Genomic DNA, 20,738 nt, shown 5'->3' on the forward strand with positions numbered 1-20,738 from the left:
TTATTGAACAATTAGAATTGATTGATCAAGTGAATTTAATAAAAAAAAAATAGTTTTAAATTTGACTGATCACTTAAAATTAATTGATCAATCAAACTTAAGTGGAGGTTCTCATCCTAGCCTATAAATAGAGATTAAGGGAAAATTTGGGAGAAGAGCTGGTTATTGGGAAAAGTGTGGAGAAAAAAATAGAGAAAAGACTTGGATACTAAGAGTGAGAGAAAATTTGAGAGATTGAGAGTATTCAACGAAAAAGGTTGAGTGATTGAAATTGGAAGGTTGGGGAAGAATTGAAGATTGAAGGTTCAAGTTACAAAGGCTCGAAAAGGCTTGGTAGTAAAGAATTAGAGGAGTTTGTACAAAGAGAAAGAACAATTCTTCATACAAGAATTCAAAAACATAGGTTGGTACATATTCTTTTAATTTTGGATTTTGTTTCAATTTTTTGCATGTTTAAAATTATTGAATTTTAAATTCAAGACTTTGTAATTTAAGTTTAAATTTGGACAAAACCTTTGAACAAAATTTGATTTTGACTTAAAAAGAATTCCTCAAGAATACTCCAAATAAGCCTAGGTATTTGACCCAACTTCGAAGCCCTGACTCATTTACATAAGACCCAAGTCAACTTTGACCTGGATCCATTGACCACAGATCTCGTCCCAAGTCCAATACCTAAAAGCCCATTGGGCTCAACCTAACCCAAGTCCAAACTAGACCCACTTACTAGACCAAACCACTCCCAAATTAAGTCTCATTGGGCTCGGCCCAACTAGCCAAATTTCATTTAATTAAGCTTAAGCTCACCTAAGCCCATACCCAATGGTTTAACGTAGGCTCAATTGGATTAAACCCAGAATGCCCTAGGCCCAACCAGGGTTTTGCCTGGTTAAATTAGCTCAAAATAAGCCCAATTAAGTCAACCCAATTAATCCAACCTAAGACCAACGACTCAATTTAATTTCAAGCCCAATTGGACCTAGTCCAATCAAACTTAGTTTGGTCCTAGCCCAACCAGCTTAAACCCAACTAGTAACTTAAGTTTAACCAAATCCTAACCCTAGCTTCATTAATCAAACCAAAGTCTACCCTTGTTTGTTTCTAAGGAAAATGAAAGAAAATTAACAATAATAATAATAATAATAATAATAATAATAATAATAATAATAATAATAATAATAAACAACATAGGAAAAGGGGTCTACCTTAGGATTTGGATTTATGCCGAGAGAATGGGGATCAATTTGCTTTCTGCTTCTTCTACTGTTTGAATCTACAAAATGAAAGGTGAGTAAGATTGAGTGAATAAGAATAAAAAAGAAATCAAAATTGAAACCAAAAGAAAGAGAGAGATGAGAGTCAAAAAGAGAGGGATAGATGTCGAAGAGAAAGAGATTGATCTTTGAGAGAGAGAGAGAAAGAGAGAGATACCAATCAACGAGTAGTAATTAGATGAACTAATCACACTTAGGAAAATAACAGGTTAGTGGCGACTCCATTGAACCTTTATTATTATTCTCCCTTGCTATTCTGGACACTTCTCCGGGACATTGGGAGAAAGCCCAAATATTTTTAACTTCCTTTCTCTTAATTGAAAATCCTTTCATTTTGACACAACCCCATAAGGCTACTTAGGCCACCCCAAAATCCTACTCTTTCCTTTCTTTTTTCTGTTGGCTTAACCTTATTGGACCAAAGAATTTATTTTTTATTTTTTATTTTTTTAACGTGCGACTTGTCTCCCCATTGAAAAAACCCTAATTCTCCTCCAATAGGGACCCTCCAGCTCCATAGCCGTCTTGTCCTCTTTACCTATAAGAATACTTTTGGGGCATTGGAGAAGGGGATTCCCCATGCCTTTCCTCCCTCGTGCAGCCATGCAATTGTTCTCCCTACCTTGCTCCTTCCTCTTGCTTTAACTTATGCTTCCACTGCCAAGCTTGGAAGCCTATTGCTATACCGTTCTTAAGGGCTTCTCCTGCTTTGATTAAGGTTTCCAAGCAAGGTAGACACACCTTCCACCCCACTTTTTAGGTATAAATCCATGTGTGACGGAATGTTCAAGTGTTGTTCTTTCATATTTGAAAATGGTTAGGCATCCCACCCCCCTTTTTTCGTCTTCATGGTTGGATGGTGTGATGTTCTAACCTAAGCATTTTTTAGATTAAAGAGGAGACAATAACATATCTTGAATACCTTCATGAAATGTTCATGCATGTAATGTTACAGCTTAGGTTGTTCCCATGAAGTCGAGCACTCATGTTGATGCGTTCCAAGTGATTTCATAGTGCATGCTTAAGTGGGCATTTTTAAATGATTTCTATTTTGGGTGAGTCCATGAGATCATGATATATATGTATCTTGAGTTGGCATCTTCATGAATGTGCACGAATCATATTCTAAGCAATTTCAAGTGACTAACACGTGCTTAAACTTGCATTCTTAATTATCCTAAAATTGTGTTTGATTCGCAGACTTTCTATTTTTAAGAGTAAATTAATTATTTTAAGTTAGTTATTATTAATTATATAAGAAATTATGTTATTATTATAAAACAAATAACAATGTAAAATATTTTATGATCCATAATAACGAAAAGATAAAGATTAATTATTCCCAAATCTCATCATAAAAATGTATTCCTTTCTTATTGTATGTTGAATGAAATAATTAGGAATATACAAAAAAATAATTATTCCTTCCATTCCCAAATTTTTACACTATTTCCTATCTTATTCTAAAAAATACCTATTCTGTCAAACCAAACAAGCCACCAAGGATTAATGCATGCTTGAGTAATTTCCTAGGATTAACCCATGTTTGAGTTTGCATTTCAAATTATTCAGGTGCATAAATTAGTCTTTCGAGTGATTTATTGAGACTGGCGCAAGGGGTATAGGGGAATGTATTGTGAATATAATGTGTAAGCTACACTACCATGTCTGCTGGTTTTCAAGAAAATTAAAACAGAGAGAGAGAGAGAGAGAGAGAGAGAGAGAGAGAGAGAGAGAGAGAGAGAGATGGCACAAATGTAACTGAAAAAATAATAAATAAAATTACAGAGTACAACACTGAGGTACTGCAAGAATACAAAAACAAAAACAAAACATAACAAAAAAAGCAACTAAAGAATACAAAAAATGAATGTCAGATATTCTAAAAGACTAGACATCATCATATCTAAACGACTGAGAATCGCCATTTTAATTTCTGGTTGATAAATGTATCGCATGGGCAACCAGCTTTGAGACCTGAACAAACCGTGGATTGAGTAGAGAAAGGACTCTGAAATGAGAATTGTGGTTGTCAGATGTCTCAAGGTTACCCTGTTAAATGACTTCTCGTCGACTAATTTTGACATTCAAACCTCTTCAATGCACGATTGATCGGCTCTTGGAAATACTGAAGCGATATAAAGATCGCTTCCTGTTGTACAGATGCAAATGAGGGTATCATTAAAATTGATAGTTTAAATGGGTAAACTGATGGGTACTCAAGATTGAGTAGAGTACCTCTGTTCGAATTGTACGACTTCCTTGATAAGGACATGTGTTCAAGTACAAATCAAACACCTGGCGCACATCTTTTCCCTGTAAAATGAAGTTTGAAAAAAAAAAACACTAAATTTAATCATATTGTTGTCCATTTTTAAGTTGTGCAATTATACTTCTGCCTCGATTAGCAAGCACAGGCTGCCCGAGGACATGTTAGGTACAGAAAGCACAAGAGTCCAGAGGACCATAGTTGCCAGGACTTCCAAGTTCCAACCATAGCTACACCGAATCACCGTATCAACCAATCAGGGATGTATGAAAAAATGACTCGGTGAGATTTAAAAAAGGACAGAAGACTCCGACCTGCTTGAGGTTTGACAAAAAGAGAATGGCCTTCCCTGAAGTTTCGATAATTCTAAAAACCTTCCTGAGATTTCAAGAATTTCAAGTACCTCTCTTGAGATTTACCAAAAAGACACAATTTTTCCCTCATATCTTGCAAAAATAATTTTTTTTTGAGAAAGTATATTGACTTTTTGGCAAACCTGATGAGAGATTTATGACATTTTAGAAACCTTAGAGGAGGTCTATAGCATTTTTGAAACTTTATCTGTCTTTTTATCAAACCTTAGAGGAGAGGAGTGTCTTTTGTCCAAAAAAAAAAGAACTGAAACATTTGAGAAAAACAAGGAAGCTTAGGGTATGTTTTCTATCATTTTCGTTCCTTGTTATCTATCATCCATTGAAGCACCACAAGAAGACAATGACCACAATGCATTTGCCTATATCGCTGTTTTCAGTTTCTGTATCATTTGCGTTCCATGTTATCTATTATCCATTGAAGCATCACAAGAAGACAATGGCCACAATGCATTTGCCTATATAGTATTTCTACAGTCGTGCCAAATACACTAAATCACCATATCAAGCAAATCAGGCACATGTAGAAAAATATGATTTGGTTTTTGGTGGTTGGGGGGGGGGGGGGGGAGAGAGAGGAGGAGGAGGGAGAAACAGAACAGGTAACAGGTGGGTAAAAAAAACAAAGGAAGCTTAGGTACCATGTGGTATCATTTCTTTCTTCATTTTTTTTTTAGCACCATTAGGATAGAGTGGTTGCACTACATTTGTCGCTAGTCTTCAGTTTCTATTGTATGATTGTTACTGTTGTGGCAACTAAAATTCTAGAAAACAATTTCTAGATTCAGTGCCAAAAAACCTTTAACATGTAGGATTCCCATTTTCTAATTAAATTATTGTGTACAGAACTTTTTTAACACAGAAAAATTAAATTATATTGAAGCAATTTTTGAAATATTCAAATATATATATCTTCTTTTTTTTTGTTATTTTTCAACTGCCAATTATAAAAGAATTGTTGTTATGGTACTAAAGAGAGAATTTAATATTATGTAAGCTAAATTATTTTATTATGATTCTTTTAAATTACATTATTCAACCTTTTTAATCACTCTTGTTGTATTTTAATTGTTTAAAGCTTTAAATTTATTTCTAAATGCAGGATGTATATGGTTTAGTAGTGGAACCATTAAGTTGCTTAGGACTTGAGGATGAAAAAGAAAACTGGTGATTTAAAGGGGGCAAGATAATTGTTACTTGATCCAAGGACAAAATGAACATGCATTTTTCAATCAGGTTGTTGGTTTTTGTCGTAGTGCTTGGAATGTAACCAGGGTACTAGTTTCAGCTTTTAGTTTTGATTGCTGATTTTCAGTTACTCTAATTTCATTTTCAGATTTTTGACAGTGATACTGTAAAACTCCTTAATTAACAAAACCAAAAAAAAAAATTAAAAATAGATGCACCCATTTACAGAGGACATGTTCAGCCATGGAAAGTGAATTGTTTTAACATGTTCAATTTTAAATTTGGCCGCAAAGCCATCATCATCAATGGCCATTGTGAAATGGCCTCCATCCTGACAAAATAATAGCAGAAAACTGATATGGGCAAATTTGCATGAAATGATTAAAGTGACTTAACCAGATATAGTATGGCTCGAATTATTTTGGCAATCACATCTTGACTGATGGATTAGAAGTTTTAGAAGCAACTGTATGCAGTAAGAGAATATATTTAATTTTTTATACCTTCAAGCTATTATCTTCTTCAATGCACTCTTCCAATCCAGCAAGTCCACCAAAAGCAATCAATAGATGCCTACCAACGATCACATACAATCAAATAAACAAAAATAAATTAGTCAATCCAGCCATCAATCCTCATAACTGATTTCCAATATAAATAATCTCTCCTCAATAACACTTGCTGCCGCTTAGAGGCAGTGTGTTAGGGAGTGACAATGTAATGGGGTAAATGGGGGATGGAGAGACTGCTCTAATTATATTCTCCAGGGATTTATAATGAATCTTTGATTGCTTGTGTTAATGTTTGTATGGTTATTCTCTTGGATATGAATAATATAAGTAGTCATTTTCATTATGGTGTTTTGTTGCCTTGGATTGTGATGTATCTTATTTCTTTAGCATTATTCTGTGTATATGAATATCTTTGCTCATGTGATATCCTATCATTCCTAGTTCCTCATGGATATTGAGACTTATCTGGTGCTCGTGCTTGCAGGCTTGAACATGTGACTATTGGCTGACTCATAGGGGGAGAGCTCTCAACGAGTGCCGCACGACCCTTACTTGAGTCCTATTTTGGAGGTCTGTAACAGTTAGTATCAGAGCACAGTGTGTGCAAGCACCATGAGTGGTAATATGAGAAACAAGCCTGGAAAGAACGCATTGAGACGCTTGAGACAAAGGTGGCAAAACTTGAAACCTTGGAGACAATGTGCTTTGAACTCCAAGGGTTGGTGGCAAAATTGTTAAAAAAGAAAGGTGTGTCAATAGAGCTTAAGGCCGCCAAAGAAAACCCTAGAGGAAACCTCTATGGTGTATCGAAACTTGAGGAAAGAATTGTAGAACTTGAGAAATTCATTCCACATATAAATCCCTTGTTGTTAACGAAGAAGGTCGACAACAACAACAATATCTGGTTCAATGGATGGGGCTAGGAGAAGAAGAGAAAAGTTGGGAAAAAGGAGGAAACCTCCAGCATGCCATGCAAAAGATTCAAGATTTTAGAAACTCAAAGACAACAACACCAGCATCAGAAGATTGAAGAGTCCTTCTACAACAAATCGACGAGGATGTCAATAAAATGAGTGGGGGAGGATGTTAGGGAGTGACAATGTAATGGGGTAAATGGGGGAGAGAGAGACTGCTCTAATAGTATTCTCCAGCGACTCTGTCTACAAGGATCTCCTAGACATCTCTGTTTACAATCTACCTTCTGGAAATTGTCGATCTCCTTAACTTATGTCAGTGCAGATTTGCTTCATCAATGTGGAATAGCTTTAGGTTTATGATGTGAAACACCAGATGGACCAGTCGTCTATGGCTCTTCATCCACTCTAGTTGTTCAAGTCGATAAGATGCATGTCCCACCATCTCGATCACCTTGATTGGACCTTCATAGCAATGTCGAAGCCTTTTATCTTTACCGCGAGGAAATCGAAATGTCTCTGGTGGCACTTTTACAAGAACCAAATCTTCAACTTCAAATTGTTGTGGTCATCGCCATTTGTCTGCCCATTTCTTCATGCGCTTTGATGCTTTTTCTAACTGAACTCGAGTAACTTCTATATTTTGCAACCAATTCTTTGTGAATTGGTATGCTTTCAGGCAATTTCCTTTGTATGAACCATTGTGCAGGAGAGTCAATTGTTTACCTGTCACAATCTCAAAAGGGCTTTTGTTAGTCGTAGAAGATTTCATAGAATTAAAACAAAATTATGTTGTATGCAATAAGGAAACCCAATTTTCTTCCAACATCCCACTAAAACATTCTGTTTGACCATCTGTCTGAGGATAGTAGTTGGTCGAAAGATTAAGGCTTTACCCCATCAAGCGAAAGAGCTCGCCCCAAAATCCACCAGTGAATCTGACATCTCTATCACTGATTAGACTCTTTGGAACACCCCAATATTTCACTACATGTTTGAAGAATAGTTAAGCTATCTTCATGCTGAGCATGGTTTCGAAATTGGTACAAAAGTTGAATATTTTAAAAATCGATCAATTACCACCAAAATCGTGTCATGGTCCTCTACTTTTGGCAAGGAGGAAATGAAATCTAAAGAGACACTCTCCCATGGCCCTGTAGGTACTACCAAAGGCTCCAACTATCCTGAGGTCTTCTTTCTTTCTACCTTGTCCTGTTGACAGATCAAGTATGTTTTTGTATAACTCATTACATCATCTTGCATATTCAGCCATTAACATATTTATTGAGAAAATGAGTACCATGGGGGTGGTCAGAGGATTGTCAATCAGCATTTGTTGAACTACAGAAGAAGATTGCAGGATATCCTATGCTAACCCTTCCCGATGTGACAAAGTCTTTTGAAATGCAAGCAGATGCATCAGACTTTGCATGAGGGGGAGTTCTCTTATAGGAAAGGCATCTAGTTGCTTTTGAAAGTCAAAAATTAACGGGTGACGAACGGAACTATACAACCCAACAGAAGGAGCTTCTAGTCGTGGTACACTGTCTTATGCTAACCCTTCCCGATGTGACAAAGTCTTTTGAAATGCAAGCAGATGCATCAGACTTTGCATGAGGGGGAGTTCTCTTATAGGAAAGGCATCTAGTTGCTTTTGAAAGTCAAAAATTAACGGGTGACGAACGGAACTATACAACCCAACAGAAGGAGCTTCTAGTCGTGGTACACTGTCTTCGTGTGTGGAGGCACCACCTCTTGGGGTCCAAATTTGTTGTGAAGACAGATAATATGGCGGTTACTCACTTCTTGTCACAACCAGGACTAGCTTCAAAACAAGCCGGCTGGCAAGAAACACTAGCTGAATTTAATTTTGATTTTGAATACAAGGCAGGAAAGACGAATCAAATGGTTGATGCTTTAAGCAGGAAAACTGAATTGGCAGCACCGAAGTTCATCAGTCATTTATCAAATAGTCAGGTAACTTTATCGCTGAAAGAACTTATCGGGGAACACTTAAGAACAGACTAGCAAGCGCAGACATTGAGGAAACTGATAGAAGAAAGGAAGACACAACAATTCTAGGTAGAAGATAGGTTGATAATGACTAGAGGTAGGCGACTTTACGTGCCCAAAACTGGGAACTTGAGGAATACCTTACTAAAAGAGTGCCATGACACGTTGTGGGCTAGACATCCCGAATGACGAAAAACTCATGCTCTGATTACACAGGGGTATTATTGGCCGAATATGCAAGATGGTGTATTGAGTTATACAAAAACATGCTTGATATGTCAACAAAACAAGGTAGAAAGAAAGAAGACCTCAGGATTGTTGGAGCCATTGCTAGTACTTGCAAGGCTATAGGAGAGTGTCTCTTTAGACTTCATTTCCTCGTTGCCAAAAGTGGAGGATCATGACACAATTTTAGTGGTAATTGATCGATTTTCAAAATATGCAACTTTTGTACCAGTTTCAAAGTCATGCTCAACAAAGAAGGCAGCTTAGCTATTCTTCAAGCATGTAGAGAAATATTGGGGTGTTTCAAAGAGCCTATTCAGTGATAGAGATGTCAGATTCACTAGTGGATTTTAGGGCGAGCTCTTTCGCTTGATGGGGTAAAGCCTTAATCTTTCCACCAGCTACCACCCTCAGACAGACGGTCAAACAGAACGTTTTAATGGGATGCTAGAAGAATACTTTAACATTTTGTAAACTCCAATCAGAAAAATTGGGTTTCCTTATTGGATATAGCACAATTTTGTTTTAATTTTATGAAATCTTCTGCGACAAACAAAAGCTCTTTTGAGATTGTGACAGGTCAACAACAGAGTCTCCCACACACTCATGATGGTCCATAAAAGGGAAATTTCTTCAAAGCATACCAATTCACAAAGAACTGGTTGCAAAATATAGAATTCACTTGAGCTCAGTTAGAAAAAGCATCAAAGCGCATAAAGAAATGGGCAGAAAAAGGGCGACGACAACAACAATTTGAATCTAGAGATTTGGTTCTTGTAAAAGTGCCACCAGAGACATTTCGATTTCTTTGCCGTAAAAATAAAAGGCTTCTACATCACTATAAAGGTCCAATCAAGGTGATTGAGAAGGTGGGACATGCATCTTATCAACTTGAACAACCAGAGTGGATGAAGAGCCATAGACGACCAGTCCATGTGGTGTTTCACGTTAGCAACCTAAAGCCATTCCACGTTGATGAAGTGGATCTGCACCAACAGAATTTAAGGAGATCGACAATTTCCAGAAGGCAGACTGTAAATAGAGATGTCTAGAAAATCCTTGCAGACACAGTTGTCAACGAAGAAGGTCGTCAACAACAACAATATCTGGTTCAGTGGATGGGGCAGGGAGAAGAAGAGAATAGTTGGGACAGGCAAAAAACCTCCAGCATGCAATGTAGAAGATTCAAGATTTCGGAAACTCGAAGACAACGACACCAGCATCAGAAGATTGAAGAGTCCTTCTACAACAAATCAACAAGGAAGTCGATAAAATGAGTAGGGGAGGATGTTAGGGAGTGACAATGTAATGGGGTAAATGGGGGATAGAGAGACTACTCTAATTGTATTCTCCAGAGATTTATAATGAATCTTTTATTGCTTGTGTTAACATTTGTATGGTTATTCTCTTGGATATGAATAATATAAGTAGTCCCTTTCATTATGGTGTTTTGTTGCCTTGGATTGTGATGTATCTTATTGCTTTAGTATTATTCCGTGTATATGAATATCTTTGCTCGTGTGATATCCTATCGTTCCTAGTTTCTCATGGATATTGAGACTTATCTGGTGCTCGTGCTTGCAGGCTTGAACGTGTGGCTATTGGCTGACTCGTCGAGGAAGAGCTCTCAACGAGTGCCGCACGACCCTTACTTGAGTCCTATTTTGGGGGTCCCTAACACATTGCATATTGTGTGTCAAATCTCTAGACAATCAGAACATATCATACATCCATTAGAATTGTTCTTTGAAAAATAGGGAGGCATAACTATATAGAACCAACCTAGATATAATGTGCAGAGAGAATGAGGGATGAAATAGTCTCAAAGAGAGTCTACCCTGAGGAAGTTACAATTATAGCACCCTAAACCAATCTTACAGTCTCACTAAATCATGGACTAAATATTATTTTGATAAGTAGATACACGAATCAAACATAAACATACTTGGAACTTGGTAGAGTAAGCTCTGAGGAATTAACAATAACACCATGCTCCGAAGTACCAATCAAATTATCATAGCCACCCTAGAAATTAAAACATCCACCATCAACAAAGGAAGGCCGTCCAAAATAGTAATTAGTGAAACGCCAAGGGTGTGTGTGTGCGTGTGTTATTTGGTGCTGCCTCAAATAGATGGATAAAAACATTAAAATTGAAAATACCTTGTATGGGCAGCTATTGAACACAGAACTGATGTTGGAAGCATATCTCACTTTATACCCCCAATAAGTGCCCCCTTCTTCCCTGGGTTTTGAGGATGAAACTACCTGATGCAATAAATCTAGAAAAGCAATATCAACCTATAGACTCCTTCAGTGCATAATGTAATTCACATGAAGGTTTCAAACAATGTGCAAGAGAAAATACTATTACTAGTGAATATAAACCAACTTTTAAAGCTTCATATTATTCGAAACTTGGGAGTATGAGATACTGCAAACCATTCCCATGCACAAAAAAGGTATTGACTCTCTTTTTTATCTGATATTTCATGTTATAAGCTAGATAGAAAAGAAATTAGCATGCGTAATGCAACTTTAATACCCTGCTTTCTCAAACAACACTTGGCAAAAATATGGAAGCTCACAGTCAACATTTTTATCATGCCAATCTACTCTAATAATCTGGTGCAAGTACCTAAAGGGTAAGCAAACAAATGCTAAACAGGCCAACATACAACAACATGACTATGACTTGTTATATATTCATTCAATTAAACCATAGGCAGCTGCATCATATTACCAGAGTAGATCATTGTGACAGAAAACTTGAGTGTGAATTTCAATATTTTAACCAATTGTTGTCCAAGAAACACAATATCAAAGCAGCCTTATGCATGATAATTCCTTCTCTCTGGGGCTTATAAAAAGAAACCTTGCATTGAAAAGAACTTTTTCTGAAAGTGAATACACCTCCATGTTGATTTGTTTTTGTGTATGTGGAGAGAGGGAGAGGAATGGATAAAGAAAAAAATTATGTCAAAAAACAAAATACTTCCAGAGTGTCTGAAACAGGGATGAGCATCCACATGAATTGACAAACATAAAATTTATCAGACTCATCATTGCCGAGCTCATCTCCAAATTGAAAAGGTCATAAATTTTCAAAAGAGAGCACACTGCATTACCAGCATCCAAGCTGCGGTTGGTTCCCATAGCAACAGTAACTCTTTGTCCAGGTTCAAATACTTGATCAATGACAACATTCTGCACAATTGGGCGTTGAATCAACAAACCAAATTATTGACAATTTCTTTATCCAGACTTTAAAATGGCAAAATAAGTTCTAGATCGTCTTAACATAACAAAAAAGTATAAGATGTATCAAACATCTTGAGGGGGTAACATAATATAGGGTAAGCTTGTGATTTGCACACTTATGGAAATAAATAAACCAAGAGAGTACCCTCATTACATTCACTATGAGATGTAACCATGCTTCAAAACAAACCCATGGAAAAGCTTACCATCATAAGTTCCATGTTTTTGCCAACTACATAATGAATTTCTGCCTTTTCTTTCTCCTTAAACATTTTTAACAAAAAAGCTCTATAAAATGTAATCCTTACCCCTCCCTTCAAAAAAGAAAAATTTTTATATACACACTTCAACAGTTCAACACCCCCCCCCCCTCCCCAAAAAAAGGATTATCCCTATATCCATCACCACCGTCCAATAAGAAGAGAAATGCATACAAACACAAGCCCCTAAAGTTCTATACAAGAAAATTTTAAAAAGAACATTCCATGTGGGGTATGCCAATAACTACCATTCAAGCATCGAGCCCATCAAGTTAAAATTCCACCTCCTTGAAGGGAAAAATACATATTAAAAAATGCAAACAGAGCGCAGTGAGCATTCTGGCCCTAATTTTAGTGAGGGTAACATGAGCCCTAAACTAAATGCTTATCAAGTTAACTTCCACCACTTTTAGACCAAGACAAACTGCTGTGAGTCCGCAACTGCCAGTTAGGGTTGACTTTTCATGTCTTGACTGGTCAAGTACAAAGATGGCCTGTCCCTAAAAGTGCATCCAAAATAAATCCCATGCTTTCCTAAACAGAGGCAAATGCAGCAACACACACATAGAGACACAGATTCCATCATGCATAAATTGCAGCCCCCACACCCCCCCCCCCCTGGGGGCAGGGGGGCGGCGGCACCCCAACCTCCCACAAAAGCAAAAGCAAAAACAAAAACAAAAACAGGAAACACACAGAGCCCCCTAAAGACAAGCTCAGCAAATAACATGTACTTGCCATAATCCCATTTCTTGGACCCCCTCCCCCAACACATAAACACATGTCAAAAGAAAAGGACAGAAAAAAGAATGTATACTCAAGAGACAACACCCCTCTAAAGAAGCTTACTCACCAATATCAAATGCACTGAATAATCATATAACTTACTATCTTGCCAAATTGCAAGGATAGACTACATTGCATTACCCTGACTGCATCCCTTAGCATAGAATGTTGACCCTTTCATCTTTGCTAAGGAGTTTTCTAATAATATTAAACATTAAGTGCTGAATGCTGAAACAGGTTCTATCTAATTAGAACTTGCCTCCGAATTTGAATGCTGAGCTCTTTTAGTTGTTCAGTAACTAACCATTTAATATGCATGTAAGATAGGATTTGGGAACTAAGAAGTGTGTCATGTAGTACTGTGGAATTTATATTTTCCTTTAGGAGCGAAAATGTCCAACAGTGCATCTGAATTAACCTCTTATTGAATCGGCAGTGAGAATTTATTCAGTTCGGTCAAAGGTAATTCAGCACCAATCAAGAGGTTTACCAAACAATAATGGTTCATTGAATTTTAGACCATTCAGAGCCCAGCCTCTATTTTAGACGCTCTTAAGTGCAAACAAACAGGGCCTAACCCATCCACACCAAACCCCAAACCTTCTTCCAAAAAATCTTATAAAAAAATTTTAAAAATTAAAAATAAAATAAAAAGAAGAAAAGAAACATATACATGCTAAAATGAATTTCGAGTAAACTAGGACATGCATTCCCAGTTCCCACTGAGCAGATGTCATCAATTAAGCTTCAGGTATTAAATACATGTTAAAACACAAGAAAATATTGCAACACAAAAGATTTAACTAGGCGAAAGAAAGCTATTTGTTTGCCATGGTTATCTATCTCTTGAATGACTTGAGTCAAGTAAAAATTATTTGTGGTGCCCAGATATCATTGGCCCTTTTTGATGACTGAGGGGGCAGCACAATAATATGTGACTATTAAAGCAGCCCATCAAAAATTTATTAATGCCAAATTTATTTCTATGTGAAAAAAAAAAATGAACATGAAAATAAAAAATAAGGTAAACTTCAAATTAATGTCAAATGTATCAACAGTTTTAGGCTAAAACTCAGACTACATGTCAACATACCTTATTTAGACCCACATCAACTAGCGTTCCCACAGAATTTGGAGGCCTTTCTTTTAGTGTGACTCCTATAAGTTATTGTAAGATATGAAAAGCTAGGTTACAAATCAAGAGGAAAAGGACAAAAGAACCGACATACTGAAAAAATTAGGGGGAAAATAAATAGTAAATATATAAATGCAAAATCCAACCATCGAGAGAAAAAAACTCCATACAAAAGCTATTATATAGAAAAGTTCTGCAACACAAATAAATAAAGTATTTATGCGAAATTAATAAACGTATATAAACCTATCTCTGCCTTCAAGTATCTTTTTAAATTCCCCACCAAAAATATAATAAAAGGAGGAATAAAGAGCAAGAACATAGACTTTGCCTCGCATCTATTTTGCTATCTTGTAGACTAATCACATCTTTCAAGCTAAACCCTTTAAGAATTATGCTCCCTATGACTCAGCTTTGACCTTTCCAATCACTAAACAATGAAAACAAATCAATCAACCGATATATGCTGTCTTGGGCTTCAATAATCTTGTCTTGTCAACAAGGAACTTTTATCCCAATCATGAATCATGCCTTTCATAAATTCATAATACAAATCAATTCAGCTTATCCATGGAATCTGACAGCCCTTATCCTCAGAAACAATGCCTACAATTAGATTCTTCTTATTAATGATATAACCAAAAAAACTCAACCATAAGTCTCACTACATGGGGTGGATTATTGAATCCTTTTCCACAATTAGATAATAGTCTTAAAGTTTGAATGTCATCAAATCCTTATTTACCAATGTTTAGACTTGATATACATTGATGGCCCACAACCTAGTAGGTTAAGCTTTAGGTAAAGTAGTAATCTAACATGATATTAGGGCTATGGTTGCCAAGAGGTCCTGAATTCTAGTCTCGTTGCCCACACTTATTTCAGTTTGCTAAGAAAATTATTGTGCTCCTCCCAGTATGGGTATTATTCATTTTGTTTGATTGTCTCTCTACGTGCAATTGTGATGCATGTGCAGGGGAGTGTTAAAGCTTAATATACATTGTTGACACAAAACCTAATAACTTAAGCTCTTAGGTAAAGTCTTAAGTGGTTACTTAACAACTACCTTGGTCAAACTTATTCTAGGTCTACCCCTCCCCTCCTACTACTTAAATTACTTATTATTTTTGGAATGTTACTTGGTCCACCTAACAAGTACCCAAACCATCTTAGTCGCTCTTCCTATATTTTATATTCTATAGGTGCTAGGCCAAACTTCCCACGCATATGTTCACTCATTTATCTTTTAGAGCACACTTGAATGAGGGATTTTAAAGTATGATTTCATTAAAACTTCAGGTCTTCAAAATTTCATCTACCAAATCCAGCTGTCTGTCTGGATCACAAACTTGGAAATAGGAAAATATTTTTAGGATTTCAAGAAAAAAATTTTAAGATACTAGAGTCCAGTCTTCAAAATCCACCTTTTTGGATTTTTTTTTTTATAATAAAACAAATCTATTAGTGAGAAGAAATAAATACAATGTACAGAGGATAAGAAAACCTCCCAAAAAGAAGCAGCAAACAATTAAATTAAAAAAAAAATTACATCAAAGTTGCCTGCCAATTCCTTTGGACATCGGACAGCATTAGACCCCCAAAACCCAAAAAAGAATGTGCCCAAAAAGAAGAAAAAAAGGTTAACTTTCTCCCAAAGCAAATTGGGAGAAGTCTTCTAACCTTTGAAGATTCTAGCATTCTTTTCAAGCCAAAGCAACCACAGCATTGTAAAACTGGACAATCCCAAAAGATCCTTCCTCTTTTATTCTTCCCAAAACCCCAAAACTTCATCATCAAGAAGTCAAGAATAGTTCCCAGAGGCGCCCAATCCTCTTGAAAATATGAAGAGTGCTCCACGTATATCTCACAACCTCACAATGAAGAAAGATATGGCTAGAAGTCTCATTGACTCGCAGCACAGCAAGAAAATGTCTGGACTAAGGGCTTTGTACGGCCTCCTTATCTGTAACACACCATTTGTATTGATCTTGCTGAGTATTAGAGTCCAAATGAAAGTCCAGATTTTAAATGGAACCATTGCTTTCCAAACAACTTTGTTTAAAAGAAAGGGACTGGGATTTATGGATTTTGTAAAATTTGAAAAGAAATTCTTTGAAGAGAAAGATCCCGAAGTGTCCCCAATCCAAAGCATTGAGGCCCCCCCCCCCCCCTCTCTTTCCGGCCGCAAATTTGGCAAGAAAGAATCCACCACACCCAATAAGGAAGTTAACTCATCAGCTTTTCTTTCATTGAGACTCAAAAAGTGGAAATCACAAAAATAATAATAATAATAATAATAATTAAAAAAAAAAAGGAACAGAGCCCCCTTCAATGAAATAAAAAGATGAAATTGGTGCATTATGAACAAAAGAAAGTCTAAACAATCATGGCACCAACAGCTCCAGCAAAGACTCACCAACTCAAACATCCTCCCAGAAAAACAATTTTATCCCCAATTCCCACTTTGAAACATGTGAAAGGAAAGAAAAGGCAAGCTACCTATGAAACAAACTTCCAAGGACTTGCATGAGTAGGACATTACCACTCCCTCTGGAATTCCACTCATTCCTATGCATCGCATTTTTACTCTTTACATGATGCCACAAGGAAGTAGATTCTAATGGAAACCTCCTTAACCATTTCCCCAATTAACGAGATGTTTCTAGAAAGTTAGAAACCACTTTACCAAGCCCCGATACACCTCCCCCACCCTCTTAGACTTAGGCATCCTAACAACATGCCAGCTAACTAGGTGGTCCCTCTTATTCTCCCAAGCATCTGACCACAAGACATCTCTCATAATCTTCTCCAACTTCCCAGCCATCCTATGAGGTAATTTGGGAAGGGATAAAAAGTAAATGGGATGTTGGAAAAGGAGGCACTAATAAGAGTGATTTTACCCCCTTGCAAGAGACAAGCCTTCTTCCACCCCTCCAATCTTTTGCCCACTCTCTCGATCATTGCATCCCAAGCAACATCAAACAAAGGATTACCCCTAAGAGGAAGACCAAGATACGAGGTATTCACAACCTGCTCAAGATCTAAAAGACTCTAAATTCCTACTACACAAATTGATACCTGCTAAGACACTCTTAGACATTAATCTTCAACCCAAAAATTTTCTCACAAATTCTAAACAAAGTTAGAACCTAGTGAAATTTCTCAACATTATTCACAACCCTTTTAGATGTAGCTTGTAAAATCCCACAACGGGTTGAAGAGATGCTTGCAGAGGAGCTCAACCCCTACAAACCTGTATTTTTCTTGATAGTTGATGCACCCACACCTAGAAATTGGATAAAACCACCTACTCCCTGTCACTGTTATACCACTATTGAGACCTCAAATCAAAGATATATATTAGCAGAAGCCTAGCGACACTAATACCAACAACATATTTACTTCAGCAATGCACAGCAGCTCCTAGCAAGGTTACATGTGACCACCTCTCAAAATGCAGTATGTATACAAGAAGTAATTAAAACCCTAGCTCCTGGTCCTAAATCTGGTCGCTTCAATCTCGATTTTGTCTCCGGCCACACATTCTCTCTAAATTGCCTCCTTGGTTTCATAATAATGGAGAAATTCATATCCATGATTGTCCTCTCTTATTTGATTACCTCCCCCCCCCCCCCCCCTTCTCTTTTTATTGAATAATATGGATTTCATTCAATAAAAAATAAAACATGTTGTTTCATGCATTCTAATATTTTCATCAAAACACATCATTTGCAAAAGTTAACCAAACAATTGATTCCATAATTCTAGGATTTCAAAATATTGAACTTCTAATTTCAAATGTTCACAAAATTTCTTATCCAAACTAGCTCTTACAGGCATTCTTCATCCATCTTATCATTCTCGTTTCTACAAAATTAACCTTTTAGACAAGTTGTTCTAAGTCGCCTAACACTTTGATTCATATAACATAGCAGCTTTCATAGTTATCCTATGCAACTTTAGTTTTAATAGTAGAAGTAGCATACAATCACACAACACACTAGGTGCACTTACTCATTTTATCCAACTTTAATTAGCTCTATTTTTCATTTCTTTTTCAATTTCACCCCCTACTCACACAATAGATAAAAGAAACTAAATCCATCACTGCAAAAAATGTCTTAACCATCAAATTTAAAGTTTTCTATATTATTCCTCTTGGAAATGCTAAAATTGCATTTGATGTATTCCATCTTATTTATACCTCTCTTAAAACCTCCAGACTCTTAAAACTTCTCTCCACAATTCCACATTACATTGTACTCCATGTCTGGTTTCATCTGTCAAGGCAACATCATCAACAACATATGCTATAGAACCTCATTTTGGCTATATAGCTATTAATTCTTCCATAAAATCAAAAACATACAAACCCTTAACGTACTATGTGAGTGAAAATTTCCTAGCTTTTTTCTGGTAATCCTAACACTACCACTATATGTATCTTGCTACCTAAAACTTCCTTTTTAAGAAGCCATCATAAAACGTGCCTAGGTGTCTTATCATAAGCTTTCTCTAGATTAATAAAAATCATGTACAAATTCTCCATTTTCTTGAGTCAAGATACTTGAAGAGTTACATCCAGATTTATTTTAAGATAAACTAAGAGCAAATAAAAACATAAGAAGGCTGACATTTGGAATGTCAACCCAAGGGCAATGCCTCATACAAGATAAAAAATCAATAAATGGACAAAATTCTGCGCATCTGCATATATTATGCATTATATAACATACTAATTGAGAGAAAAATACTACCTTCTCGATATGGAGCCCATTCATGCTTGCGTAGATGATGAGGAGCATCAAGTGGGGGCAACATACCCTACAAAAAGACAATTGAAGATATTTATAACCTTAAAGAACAGCAAATGAAAATTGAACAAAATAAATGTGCCTGTCATCTAGATGTAAACAATGGGCAAATTTGGATACACACCACAAATCTTAAGCTGTTATTCTTTGGAAATAGACTCTTTCTTAAATATTGTGGTGTCTCAAGATACTGCAATATCCTTATAAGAAAAGCTGCACCACTTTCATACTCGTCTGAATTTTCAGCTGCTATCACACTGGAATCCTCTGCTGAGGTGCTCTTATTATCAAAGACAACAACCTATAAATGAATCCACGTCTCCATAAACAAAAGAACTATGAACTTCAAAATTAGTTTAACATTAGGGCCTTATTATGGTAACAAACCTAAAACTGTCTGGTGAATCCCAATTACCAAATAATAAGACAATAAATAAAGTTCAAAACTGTCGTTCAAACTAAACGCATTGAAGAAAAGCCTCCATCAGCGTTTATAAACCTCTCGCATAGGAAGAACAGTAAGTAATTCAGCAACATCAATCCACTAACTATAATTAATGCATTATGTTTGAAAAACTAAAGTAAAACCTCGTCAATCCGGAAAATGGCTGCAGCGCGAGCAATCTGACCAGCCAACTGAACCAAAAAAACACAGAATTTAGGATTAGGAAAAGAAACTTGCACAGGAATTTTTTTTTTAAAAATACATGTAGAAAAAAATCAGCGCGAATAATCCTGGGTACATGGTGCCTTGCTTCACAGAGAACGAAATACTCAATCCAGCTAAACGATGGGGTCGTATCAAACTCGGGGAAAAATATTCTTACGTTCACCATTCTTGAGTCCCAATCAATAAAACATCAAGCATCAAAACATAGAAATTTATTTTCCTTTCCAACATTTTCTCAGCAACCAAATGAAGTACAGGTGCATACAGCCAAAGGAAGAAAAAAAAAAGTACTTTCAAATCAACAAATGGAGAGAGAGAGAGATAGAGCGATTACTCTGGTGGCGAGCTCGAAAGATTGAGCGTTTTCGATGATGGAACCGGGGACTGCGATGCTGACCGTAGGAATCTCTTTCTCTTTCTCCCGCTTCTCCTTCTTACTCTTCTTCTTCTTCTTATTCGTCTCTGGGGAGTCGCCATTAACAAGCTCCAGCTCGCTTTCAGGCTTGCCTACTTCTTCTGCCTCTGCTTCCTCTCTCTTCTTCTTCTTCGCCATTTTTCCGCAGTCTAAAGCGCCCGAGAGTCCCAAAGTCGGAAGATGGCACTTCGCTTCATCATGGGCCTACGGCCCCGCGGTCAGGTCACCCAAACCAAGTTCATATTCTTTTCTTCTTTCTTCTTCTTCTGAAAACAAGCTTGCAATAATGAAGGCGAATTATATTATGGTCAATTTTTATTTATTAAATTTTTAATTAAATTTGAGTTTACTCTTTTAAAAATGAACTTAAATATTAAATTTATTTATTTATACTTTTAAATGTGTAAAATAAATATCAAACTACTTACGAATAACATAAGGAGGTTCATTTGATACGAATGATCGTTAAATAAAATTTATGTTGGACATAATTCGTTTCATAACTGAACTGATCACATATCAGAGCGTTTGACTCTAAATTTTCTTCAAAATTTCTCTAATAGACCTCTTTTATAATTTCATCCTTTATAAAAAAAATAAAAATAACAAAAAATTCAATATCCAAGTGATT

General features: G+C 36.4%; 1 protein-coding gene across 2 annotated transcripts in view; it reads right to left on the bottom strand.

Annotated features, from left to right (window-relative positions):
- Positions 1–20,394, bottom strand: part of LOC131150185 (uncharacterized) — a 31,061-nt gene extending 10,667 nt beyond the window's left edge. Inside the window, exons 1-11 of one of the 2 annotated variants that reach the window (XM_058100780.1) lie at positions 20,027–20,394; positions 19,611–19,658; positions 19,147–19,323; positions 18,966–19,032; positions 14,167–14,231; positions 11,895–11,973; positions 10,930–11,048; positions 10,712–10,791; positions 5,606–5,675; positions 3,513–3,590; positions 3,022–3,426 (exon numbers count right to left, since the gene is read on the bottom strand). In XM_058100780.1, coding sequence (XP_057956763.1) covers positions 3,349–3,426; positions 3,513–3,590; positions 5,606–5,675; positions 10,712–10,791; positions 10,930–11,048; positions 11,895–11,973; positions 14,167–14,231; positions 18,966–19,032; positions 19,147–19,323; positions 19,611–19,658; positions 20,027–20,245 — 1,080 coding nt within the window. In that variant the 5' untranslated portion in view covers positions 20,246–20,394 and the 3' untranslated portion in view covers positions 3,022–3,348. Of the gene's footprint in view, positions 1–1,205; positions 1,274–3,021; positions 3,427–3,512; positions 3,591–5,605; positions 5,676–10,711; positions 10,792–10,929; positions 11,049–11,894; positions 11,974–14,166; positions 14,232–18,965; positions 19,033–19,146; positions 19,324–19,610; positions 19,659–20,026 lie in introns of those variants that run through there. The other variant, XM_058100781.1, reaches the window with a different exon arrangement.
- Positions 20,395–20,738: the final 344 nt, after the last annotated feature.

Source organism: Malania oleifera, chromosome 3, assembly GCF_029873635.1.
Source record: "Malania oleifera isolate guangnan ecotype guangnan chromosome 3, ASM2987363v1, whole genome shotgun sequence".
NCBI lineage: Eukaryota > Viridiplantae > Streptophyta > Magnoliopsida > Santalales > Ximeniaceae > Malania > Malania oleifera.